General features: G+C 43.3%; 1 protein-coding gene across 1 annotated transcript in view; it reads right to left on the bottom strand.

Moving 5' to 3' along the window:
* LOC119648598 overlaps nt 1-11207 on the bottom strand; it is a 120296-nt gene extending 109089 nt beyond the window's left edge. The window contains exons 1-2 of the mRNA XM_038050368.1: nt 11040-11207; nt 10266-10924 (exon numbers count right to left, since the gene is read on the bottom strand). Of these exons, the coding sequence (XP_037906296.1) occupies nt 10266-10924; nt 11040-11166 (786 nt within the window). The 5' untranslated portion in view covers nt 11167-11207. The remainder of the gene's footprint in view (nt 1-10265; nt 10925-11039) is intronic.
* Nucleotides 11208-12950: the final 1743 nt, after the last annotated feature.

The following is a 12950-nucleotide window of genomic DNA, read 5'->3' as shown; positions in this document are numbered from 1 at the left end:
AGGGTCCGGAAGACCCTCCTCCATCCTTCTTTGTCTGCAGTTTTCCTTTAAGAAAGAAGTCCCAACGATCACCACGTGAAGGATGAAATAGGATTTGGTAGTAGAACTGCTGGTGTTGGTTTAACAGACGTTCCTCAGGTTTTACACTGCATCGTGGACACCAATCCACGTTAAGGTAACTTAGTAACTTCTGCTTGTCCCCCACCCCTGCCCGCGTTCAACTGCTCATAACTTTCACCTCCTTATTTCTAAAAAAAAGCATTTTCAATCCGGAAACTTGTACGTAATTTAGATAACGATGTCATTTCTATGTTATTCAAAACTGGCAAATATTTAGCAGTTGAAATGGGTTCATTGAAATTGTCATTGTTTTAACTTTCAACAATGGTAAAGCGACTACCTCCCATCTTCCCAGAATCATCTCCAAACACATGTGAACATATGAACTTATATGTACAGCACATGTTCTATCCAAAGCACGTTCCCCAAAAGCAAGTAAGTAGTTCGAGTCGGGTCAGAACATAAAATCGTTTTGTGTTGACAACATTGTCTATAAAATTTGTCCTCACTATCATCGTATTTAATTCCAAAACCCATTATTATAAAGATTCGACATTTCCATTACATTTATGGCGACGGCATCTCCCAAAACTACAAACTCCCAATTTGGCGGCGTGGCGACTTCTCGAATTCGAATGGAATTCAATGGCGGCTGGGGCCAAAAAGGCACTACCTTTCCGGGTGCTCTTCCCCACTGAGTATGTCCAATAACTGTTTTACAAGTTGTACGTGTCTTTAAGTTTCCAAAGTCTTAACGACAATAGTGAGTCGAAAAGGAGAACTGCAACTTTCTTACAAGTAAAATGTCTAAGTGCTTTGATGATAGTCGAGCCTGTAAGTAGGACTATTAGTTTGTGCTTTACACCCCCGAAAAGGAAAGTGCTCGTTGGCTTCGTGTGAAGTCGAGGCACAGATGTGATGGAAGCCAGGGTGAATTCCTGTTTTTTGAACATATTCCGAAAATATTTTGCTTTTCAGAACAAGACAAGGTGAAAAATATATCCAGCTGAGCTGCAACGAAGACGAGGACATCACTTGATCCGTGACCATGTCAACATACGAGTGATTCCATAAAACTTATTTGGTTACAAGCGAAAACTCGATAAACACGATTTTTCCATGTTCCGATTTTTCCTGCTGCATATGAAGCGGATTTTTTTTCAGATATGCGGGACAAGGTATTACGCCGAAGATTATCGAAAACGCGTGTTCATTGAAAAGGAAAATTCACAGTAGGGCGGGTTTACTGAAAGCCAGTTTGGACCATCACTTATTTGACGTGAGGGAAGATTTGATTCTGAATGATTTTAAGTGAATTCGTCGGGAAGATATACTCGAAATGATGAGGATTTCCAAAAAAGTCATAAGAGCCAATGAATCTATTCAAAGCATTTGCAAATCTCCAAGGATATGGCAAGGATTTTAAACACCACTTAAAATCAGAGTCTCTAAGTAAAGCAATTTTGACTTTGAGTAGCGCATTAACTGCTACTCCCCTGAATGTACAAATCCTAAAAATAAAATCGACACTATCGCGAGGCACGCATCCATTTTTCATAAAGCCTACATAGTTGGTCATATCACTGCACTCGACACCCAAACATGTCAATCAAAACGGATGACAACATTTCAAGGATGTCAACGCTACAATTACGCGCGACAAAAGGAGCTATAACTCAAAAATCCTCACGTTCTACACGAATGACTGGCTCACTGAGTGCTTGCAGTGGCTGCGCGCTCTTGCCGGGAGTAGTGGTCCACGATTTCGTATTCCTTTCTATTTTTGACACCCAATCGACACGCATCTTGCAGGGTAAGTAACAAAGCGACCCTCAAGATGCACACATTACCCCTATTCATATATAGCGTGATATTTCAAGCGAAGCGATTTTCACTGTTCAAGTCAACTGTGATCCTGATGTCATTCAGGGGTCAGATTGATGTCGCAAGCTGTACTCAACGAATCATCAAAGCGCGCGGATACATCTCGGAATATCTTTTTGTAATTTTCAGAAATTTTGAGGGGAATTCATCAAAATTTACGTGTACAAGCCTCGATTTAAATCATTTTAATGATTTAATGGATGACTTTGATGCGGTTGAGTGAAAACACGGAGATTTTAAGGAATGCGCTTATGAGTATGTTGTTCTTTTGTGTTTATTTAAGTGGAGGAATCTGCTTCGTGGACCCATAACTTAAGATAATAAAAATTCCCACACTGCCTTTGAATTGATTTATGAAACTTGTTCGGATTTTTTAAGATGGTAAACGCAAGATAAATGCATTATGGAAATTAATAAATGCGTTATTAAAAATTATGAGCATTTTTCAAACAATAAATTAAAAAACAAACGAAAAAACTACAGAGTTTCGTCTTGAAATAGCAAATCGAAAAAGCATGTCCTCGACTGTTTATGAGCATCAAAGAAATGCGAAATCTGTGGAAACACTTCAATTCTTAAACCGTCAAAGATTGAACAAACTTAGTATAGATAAATGTATCTACTTCAAAGCACCAAAAGCGATGTGTACAGAATAGTAGCAAACCTATGAGAAAGGACTAACTCAAATCTGAAAATTACAAAGATTTTCGTCCCCCCGGGTCCTCCCGGCGAACTGTGAATCTCTCGTGTGTGGCAAACCCATCTGCAGCAGAAAGCTGGGACCTTACCATGAAGGGATAAATGCAGTAGAGTAGAGTAGGCTGTCAATAGACTCCTCTTTTCTTCTTATAGGATTTGGATATTGTGATCAAGCTCGCGGGAGCCCCCACGTTGACACTGGTTGGCACTGTCAAATACATTCTACCCCGATTTCGATCTTCTCCCCGACAGGAAGTGGAGTAGACGGAACCGAGTTTATAGCTGCACAGCATATACAGCATTGCCAGTTGCCCGAGTGGTATTAAAGCACGCTCACATCAAGAATTCCAACAGCAGCTAGACTCAAATTCAAGATGAGATAACTTTGTATTGAGTGTTCAAAGCTGACGCATCTCAGAAAGAGGTTGAATCAGGAGTTCCGAATCCTATAACGTATTTTTAGGAATACTTTCATATGATAGCCAGATATAATATGAACGCATCAAACGAAAATCGAATCCTTGGTCAGATGCGAGTAACTGATGGGAAGCCTCACCCAGTTTGGTAGCTGAATTGGATTCTGGTACTTAAAATAAGGTAATTACAATACAAATGGAGCTTTCTCCAAATGTCACCATGATCAGAAGCGTTCGCCCGCTGCTTAGTCAGCTGTCATTTCAACTTTGCATGCAACTATATAGACACGGAATATTAGGTATATAATAAGCCAGAAGGGCCACTGCAACTTATGTATTTTGTGTAGTCCATATTCATACCAGAAGTCTTGGCACTCATGTGCAGTGAAAAGAGAAAGGATGTATAGTCGTTGCCTTCTTTGCAAACCGCGGACTTATACCAACCATTCGTCAATACCTATGGCATTCGCATCCACTAAAAGCATAAGTGTCTTCCATTCGTAAAACGAACGGTGGTGGAGTCCTAGTCAAACTAGGCTCAAGGACAACAAATAAAGTTACGTTCTGTGAAGCAGTCAAGGGGCTTCTGGGAGAGAAAACTTTGGTTTCCAGCCTTGACCTTGACTGCCTCACAGAAAAGAACGAAGTAGAAGAGGCCATCAAACGCGAATGTCCGGAGGTAACCAATACCCGGATAGGTATCACCTCTGTAAATGCTCGAGGTCAAAAATTCGCCATGGTGGAAGTCCACGAGCAATATGCGAGGAAGCTCCTTAGTAGCGGCAGAATCAAAATTGGATGAGAAGTATGCAGTGTACGAATTCCCACCAAGTGCTACAAGTATCTGGACGGATTGGTACCTCCCCTGCGAACTCCCGAAGCGAAAAATTCGCTGCGGTGAAAATTGCCGAGTAATTCGCGAGGAAGCTTCTAAACAGCGGGAAAAGGCCGTAAAGGGAACACCTACAATGAAAAGGAAAGGTGCGTCCTATGCAGGAATCGTGGCACGTCTGATGAGATCTGATGTCCAATCTTCAGAGCAGAACTGGAAAGAGCTAGGACCCGGTCAACATGATACACATCCTATAAATCAATATGCACCGGAGTGCAACCGCTCAAGAGTTACTAGCGCAGTTCGCTGCGGAGACCAAAGCTCATTTAGTACTCATTAGCAAAGGCACAGTTTCATGGTACCCTGACATATCAGATATCGCTGCCATATGGGTTCGGGACGGTACCCTTCTTAGGGCTCTTACCCAAGGCCGGAGACTCGGCTTAGTCTTGATTCGGTGTTCAGGGATAACGTTTTTCAGTGTATATCTTACGCTGAATAAGACGATGCTGGACTTTCGACGCTGGTTTGATGCTTTGGAGGACGCTATCTTAGGCACGAAAAGGCGGATCCTGTTCAGGGATGACTTGAATGCCAGGACACTTGAATGGAGCATGCCCCTCACTCAGGCTCCAGAGAGAAACGAATTCTCGAAACGGCGACGAGAACAGGACTAGTAGTTCTAAACACCGGATCCACCTCAACGTTCCGGCGACCAGGCTGTGAGGAAAGCATTCCAGGCGTAACCTTCACTGGTGTCACTGGTGGACGGGGGACGACCGAATCTTTGTCAAGGAATTTCCATTCACCGTATGATTGGCCAATGAGGCATCATCATCAACGGCGCCACAACACAACCGGTATCCGGTCTAGGCCTCCTTTAATAAGGAATAATGATGACGCATGCATACACCAAAATGGGTTTTATTATGGATATACATATCCAATGTATCCATTTTGGTGACAGTCCCTAGGTGTTACCTATCACATTCCTACAGCACCAGAGCAATCTGCAGGATTGCGGATACTGTTCCTGGATATGGTGCTTCCACGTTAACTTGGAGTATAGCGTATAGCTGCCCCTGTCCTGGTCAACGTAACTAGTCCAGTCTTCCTAGCGTTCACCGTGAGTCCATTGCGGAGGCACCAACTATGGATTTCATCCAGAGTTGCATTTAAGTGGTCGCATACTGTGTCCGCAAACTTGCCGGTAATTATTACGGCTAGATCTTCCGTAAATGCTTGCGCGGAGACTTCATTGTCTTCCAAGAGCCACAGCACCATAACAGCCATAACAGCGGGGAAAGAACCATTTCTTGTGGGCAGCCCCTAACACATCCCGCCTCAATAGATTTCTAGCCGACCAATATGTAGATTTTTCTCCACTCCAGCATGTGAAGGATCCAACTGATTAACAGCGGTTCGATTCCATGCTGTCTTGCCGCATCACTAACTGCCGCGAATGAGGCATTATTGAAGGCACCTTGGATGTCCATGAGTGCGCCTAAGACGTATTCTGTTTCGAACATCGCCTTTTCAATTTTTGCCGTGAGTTCATGGAGTGATACTACTTTCCTGAAGCCCCTTAGAGAGGTGTGCAAAGCCTGACGAGGGGTCACCTCTCTCAGTCGAAGCAACAGCTCGGGGACTGTCCCGCCTTGCATCGAGAAAATGAAACCCAAGCTGAAACTGCATATGCCCGAGCGAATGCTTGGTTATTAATATGCGAACTTTTAAAACTTGGGCCATCTCCGGCTTCAATTGAGTTTCTTACTAGCAATTCGATTACTTTTCACTATCACTGGGTTCTGTTCCGGAACCTCACTGAATTCTGAGAAATGGGTTATGAACACATCATGGAATCGATGTCTATATAATGCGGGATTTCGTTCCAAATGCGTGATACGGTAGTAGACATTGACGGTAACTACGTTAATTAATTAATTGATTGCTTTACATACGACGAATAGGTTTTTCGTCCCTAGTGGTTCAGTCTGATGTTGTGTGGGCCTCAACAGTGGACGGTATGTCTTCGTAGCTCCCAACCCGGATTACGGATTTTTTTTTAAGAATTGCTTCGTTGGAAAGGAAGAATGGATAAAGGAAAATAAAAACGAAAGGAAATGCTTTGTCTGTCAACGACTACTTATTACGCGGATACCTATGCACGATCGTTGTAAATTCCTGGCAATGTGCATTCAGCTTGCAGAAACACTCCCTGGCTTTTGAAAATCGACGCAAAGCAAGTGGAACGATAATCTAAACTCCACACACTGCTGAATGGTGATCCGAAGTGCGGAAATCAGCCTGCCTTTTTTCGATCAAACCTTCGAAGTGTTCGTTGATGTTTCCCAAGATTACTTTAGTTGTTACCTTTGCAACAGCAGAAAGCATATGATTGGCGCACTTAAAACGGGTGCCTTTTCTCGAAATCCTAATTCTAATCCCTTCCTTCCACTCACTGTGAAGGATCTTGGATTTCCAGTATTTACGAATTAGTGAAAGTAGCACATCTCATCCGTTTGAGCTTTTGAGGACAAAATAATTTCATTTCTATCTGAGAGGAAGTCCGGGTCCATTTGTTGCGATGAAGTGGAACTTAACCGAATGCCATGCGGCTGAAAATCGTAGTAAAGTGTTCTTTCAACTTTTTTCGCTTACACTTACGATCACCTGCCCTTTCGTATGGGGTTTACGGTACTGAAACCGTTATTGTTTCGGCACCTTCTGCTTCCCTCACCAACGCAATGCTGGAATTTCTTTTGTCATGGCGGGAACTATACTGAAAATCTCGTACTTTTTCACGATACTGAAGCTCCAGCACTCTGTTTGCAGCGATCTACAAAACTATTAACTCCTTTTGTTCATCGATTCGCCTCTACGCTTCCGCAGTCAGATCACCCGCACTCAAAAGGTGCTTTAAACAATTGTGCGACCATACCGAAATAAACCCTGGTAGTTGGGCCTACAGAGTGGTAATGATAAGATTATTGTCGCCCTGTTTCTTCACTATAAAAACAACGGAAATAGTGTGCGTGATAACTGGCTGTGAAGGCTCCTTTCCTGGAGATCCAGTATTTTATCGCTCTTCTTTGAGAGAACTCCCTGGTACAGGATGGGTGAGGGTTACAAAGAGTGCTCCGCCACAGCGGCGATACCACAGAGCTTGGTCTGGGTCTCCTGATATGGCATTTCATGAATTGTCAGCTTTGCGAACGACCTGACTATAGTTATTACAGCAGAGCACACAGAGGATATGGAAGTTTACGCGTCGAAAACAGTGGCTGGAAGGAACCAGATTTACCTTGGCGAATGAGAAAAGGGAAGCGGTTTTAATAACGAACGTAGAAAGAAGACTGTAAAAGTGAAAGTCGGTAGACGTATGGTCGATAGTCGGCTATCAAATACCTGGGTGTGATGGTTGATGCCAAATCGAGTTTTAGGGAAGACCTGTACAAGCTTAAATCCGCTGATTGCTCACAGATGGTGTCAGTGAGCGTATCAAGCTGCTATTTGTCAACAATGGTCAGTCCATATCATCAGCAATTTCATACAAAAACATATTTTTCTCTTCAATAATCATGTCCAGTTATGTTCCCGGAAAAAGCCTTTGCAATTTGAAGCAATTTGAAGAAATCAGCCGCTGAATCGCGAGTCGCACGATCGCACGATTTCGATCTGAGCGACAAGGAGCGTAAAAATCGACCCAGGAAAGTTAAGGCCCACGATTTGGAAGTTCTTTTGGACGAGGACGATACTCAAATGCAGAAAAGCTCGCCAAGCAATTAGGTGTTTTTCAATAGGCCGTTTCCATGCGTCTACATGCAATGGGTAAGGTTGAAAAGATAGGAAAATGAGTGCAGCATGAATTGAACGATTGGCAGATGGAGCGGCGCCAAAACACATGCGAAATCTTATTTGCCAGACTCAAAAGAAAGATGTTTTTGCATCAGATTGTGACTGGCGACGAAAAATAGATTTATTTCGAGACTCCTTAACGAAAAAAATCGTGGGTTGATGCCGCGAACCAACCAGCGAAATCTTCTGCAAGACCAAATAGCGCGAAGACGATGTTGTGCGTGTGGTGGGATTAGCGGGGTATTGTCTACTATGAACTGTTGAAACCTGGTGGAACTGTCGACACCCACCGTTATCACCAACAACTCATCAAATCGCATCGAGTTCTGAATCAAAAACGGCCGGAATATCAGGAAAGACATGAAAAGCTGATTTTCCTACATAATAATGCTTCGTCACACATGTCGAAAAAAGTTCGAAACTACTTAGAAACGCTGAACTAGGAGATACTACCCCACCCCGGTTATTCACCAGACCTGGCCCCATCCGACTGTCATCTGTTTTTTTCGATGGACCACTCGCTCGCTGAGCAGCACTTCGATTCTAACGCAAACGTCCGAAAATGACTTGATGAGTGGTTTGCCTCGAAATACTTAGCGGTTGCAGAATTTGTCGGTCGTCTTCAGTTGGCGGGACTTTCAACTCGCCGATATTTTGATTGTTGAGCAGTGCATCAAGGTATTCAACCTGCTGCTGACTTGCTGGAAAAGCTTTCGTGCCTGGTACGGTTGCTCTCTGTACTTTCCGGGTTCGCAGGTTTCTCGCTTCTCCCAGGCTTCACGTTTGTGTCTATGAAGTCTCTGCACGTGCCCGCGTTCTTTGAGAATGTAGCACTGCTCCGCTTCGTTACTAGCTTACATTAATCGTCGAACCAATCATTCCGGCTTTTTTCTGATTGGGCCAAGTACGAGGATTTGGAGAATACGGTGAATGGGATCGCAGTTTGTAGCCCAATTCGACCAACTGGGACGTAATGGCGCTGGGGGTATGAGCAGGTGCTTTGTGATGGTGGAATAGCACTTTTTTCTTCGCCAAATGGGCCTCTTTTTCCGCAATTTGGCGTCCAATCGGATCAATAACTCGGCATAGAGCTCTGTGTCCGTTTTGCTCTTCTACAACAACAATTTTATTGGCATGGTATCTATAAATTATCCAGGAAATGGAAAAAATATGTAGATAGAAAAGGGCAGTATTTTGAATAAAATTTTATTTATGGTTCTTATAAAAAAAATGTGTTTTTCTTGAAAAACACAGGGGTTTTAAGCTCGTACACCTGATATACATGTGAAAATGTTGCCGAGCCGCGACACTATCGGAGGCTGCTTCTAGCCGGAGTGGTGCAATGCATTCTGCATTACGCGTTATCTGTGTGTGCGGAGACGCTCTCAGAGACGGAAGCAGGTGAATTTGGTTTACCAGCTGATAGCTCTGAGTTTACGGAGGCAGTATTTGTGATGGCTTGCACGATCCCGATCGACATTGTGGTGAGATCTGGAAGGGGCAGGAGACGAGTGTAGGAAGAGTAGCATTGCCAACATTAGGCTGTGGCTTGAACGGAAACATGGGGAGACATTACCTACCTACCTGCTTTCTGCCCAAAGTTCGCAATGGAGAGGAGAAATCTTAACGAAGCGCTGGGAGGCAATGTGAGCTCGGAGAGTATAGTTGCGGAGATGCTGAGGCCGCAGGAAAATTGTCTTCCGGTTTCCTCAACGAAAGAAGAAAGCAGAAAGGAGCAGAAACACGAGTGACTAAGGGCCGATAATTGTCACCCCACCGCGCCAAGTAATACCTAAATGGTAGCTGGGGCTGGAGAGACCGGGGGAAGTCAGATCTGCCCACTCTAACTCCGAAATTCCCGCGGCAGAGTTGGAATGGACGTGTTTTTCTAAGATTTTAAATGTCCATAATGAATATACAGAAGCAATAGCGACACGCGAACGAAGGTAGGCGACAATTAGATGATGATTTATTTTTAAGTCGATGTCAGCACCTGTTTTGTTAGCTACCTTCAAAATGTGCCTCCTAACTCTACTGCTGATTGCGATATGGTTGGAATGATTAGATATTCGTTGCTGGTCCGTCGAAATTCAACTGATCTTACCGCAGGTCCTGTGCTCGAACAGTCACGTCGATGTCGACGCGGGGGAAGTTGTGACGGTCACCAAGATCGTGCGTCCCCATTGAATACACAATAAGGGAAAACGAACATTCTGGGGACCATCCATACCGTTGTCGGTAGGTTAGGAATGTTTGGGTGGAATGTCGCAACTCTTTAAGCAAATTAAAATGTAAATTGCGAATAATTTAGCTCCGAACTCCTTGGTTTTCTACTGAGTAGTTACTTGACACTTCAATCTACTGGGGAAGTCACAATTCCCAGCGGAAGTTCACATCAAATCTACATGAATTCACTGATAAAATTGATGAGTATAGATTGCAGATATATCGATGACATAATGACTATCGAAGCATTTCTCGCGCGCAAATTGGCCCAAACTACTGTCAATACTCACCTTCTCTTTTTCCGGCTTCTTCTTAGGCGACGGCGACAACACCTTGGCTTCCTCTTCGGAAGCCAAGCGGTTGAACTTCCTGGTCGCCTCCTTCACACTTATCGAGTTCTCAGAGTCCTTCCTCTTATCACTGTCCACACTTTCACTTGCATCATTTTTCTCGTAATTTTCCTTATTTTCGTCAATTGAACTTTCGCGCGACATTGAACGTTCGGCACTTTGTCGTTTACGCGGCGGAACCGAGGGTGGTGTTTGGGATGACCCCGACTGTGAGGATACACTTCCTTCCTCCACCGATTCGGAGGACTTGAAACGACTCGGGTCAATTTTACTCACGGCCGCCTGGAATTCGTTGATGCAATCTTTGTAGTTTTCTTTCGTTTCCGACTCGAGAACGGGGATTTTCACTTGATGCGCGGGTGACACTTGCGGCGGAGGCTTGTACGGAGGAGGCTGACGCAAAGGAGAGCCTTCTGGTTCGAAATTCAAGGAAGCACCGCCAGGACTCATGGGTGTACCCGGATTCGATGATTCAGCCATGTCTTCGGATGGGCATTCGTTAATGTATTTCTTACGCAATATTAAGTATTTCTGGTTGTTTTCATTCTTGATAGTGGCCAAGATGTTCACATAAGTTTTGAATTGTTTTCGTGCTTCGTCTGTTGGAGAAAGAAGGAGAAATGATATGTAAATCGAAGCGCAACAAGTGGTTTTTCGGGCGATGAGTAATCAAAACAAAGCACTTTCTACGCTTAATTACACAGAAATACTCACTTTGAGTATCAGGATTGGTGAGAAATCGCTTGAAATGCTTAACGAGAGCGTGATTGGTTACTTTGCAACCGTTTTGGAGCATATATTCGCGGATTTCCGATAACGATAACTCATTAGGCCCATCCATTGTTTTTATCTTGACAAATCCCACTTGACAGTTCGTGTATGATGTCAGTTGGGTGCGAAGCGGCTGTCGTTCGAATTGTCAATTATCACATGTGTGTCTCTACGTAAATTTACCTAGGGGAAATTTGAGGAAATTATTGGCGGGAAATGGTTTTTGAATAAGAAATAAAATTTCTGGAGAAATGATATTGCAAAAGAATAGTGTTGCAAAAAGTTGAAGCAAAATTATCCAGGAGTATAAAATTACTACAGTTCGGTGATAGCTAATTCCTTCCACAAATTCAACCATTAAACCTCAACTACCATAGGCTCCTTTGCGGTTATTGCTCCTGAATGGAAGTCATCTCATTGGTGGAGAAAGTAATTGTCGAAAAACAACATATTTCATTTCCGACATAGACAAACGAAAAGTTGATGAGAAGGTGCGAACAAAAGTTACCATGATTATTGACGCATGAATTGTGCCCTCATATGTCGATTGATCACCTTTTTGTGAAATATGGGGCATCCACATATTAAAATGTCACTTAGCGTAGGATGGTTTCATATAATGTTTTACGTACACCACTAACGATCGTCATAATAGAGTATCGGACATCTTGTTGTCAAGTTGTGCGGGAAAATAAGATCAAATTGTTATTGTCGTTGTTGTTGTGTTTTTAGTTGTCCCAAGATGTCTCACTAAATTACAGCAAAAAGAGCTAAGTCTTCTGGTTCGGCTTACGAAGATCACACGTGAAGACGAAAAATGGCTTGGCTAGGGGATGGATGTGCAGTGTGGATTACGTTGCTGGACACTAGTGTGATTTCTAATGTGCATATATAATAAAGAATCGTGTATCGTAATGTAAACGTTAAAGCAGTGAGAATATAAGTGTTTTTACAGTTTGATTCTTGGTTTCTTAATAAAGTCTATTAAGTCTTCAATGTGGTTCTTGCTTCCATTTCTAAGCAACATGTTTACAGACCTGAAATGAGGAGAATATGTGATCAACTGTCTCTGAAACTCCGCAGGTGTGACATAAGTCATATAAGTCATTGCTTAGTGTGCCAATTCCAAAGAGAAAAGATTTGGAGTATACATGACCGGAATAGAGTTTATTGAGGGTCTTGATTGTGGGAGCTGTTTTGAAATCAATGAATTCTGGTAGTTTGACAGGCTGTGTGGGGAAGAAGCCAGTAAAACCCTGCCTTTTCGTCTGAATATTTCTTGGCATTCTAATTGCCGAGACCGTTAATAATTTCTCCAATCTAAGGTCGAAAATCACAACCGATAACAGTTACGATGAGGAAATCCGCGCACGGTTGTTGTCAGCCAACAGAGCCTATTTCAGCTTACAAAAACTGTTCCGCTCAAAGTCAAAGCTTTTACTGTACAAGACAATGATCTTGCCAGTCTTCATGTGTTCCTCGAAAGAAGAATTGCGAACTCTTGCCCGCGTTCCAGAGAAGAATCCTCTGGAGAATTTTTGGCCCCGTACATGAGGATGGTCAATTTCCGTAGCCTACATAACGATGAAATCTATGAGCGATACCATGATCGTCCAGTTGTGGATAAAATCCGGCTCAATAGATTACAGTGGGCGGATCACTTAATCCTTATGGAGGAGGATGATCCAACCCGGAAAGTCTATAAGGGCAATATCTATGGTAGAAAAAGAAGACGAAGCAGACCCTGCCTAATATCGAGCGATGGCGTAGGTCAGGACGCCAGACAGCTTTTAGGAATATCGAATTGGTGGTACTCGGCGCAAAACCGGGATGTCTGGAGTTTTTTATTAAGGC

The sequence above is a fragment of the Hermetia illucens genome, chromosome 2 (genome assembly GCF_905115235.1).
Source record: "Hermetia illucens chromosome 2, iHerIll2.2.curated.20191125, whole genome shotgun sequence".
Classification (NCBI taxonomy): Eukaryota; Metazoa; Arthropoda; class Insecta; order Diptera; family Stratiomyidae; genus Hermetia; species Hermetia illucens.
Note: the sequence above shows the minus strand (reverse complement) of the source record. Positions and strands in the feature narration are given on the sequence as shown.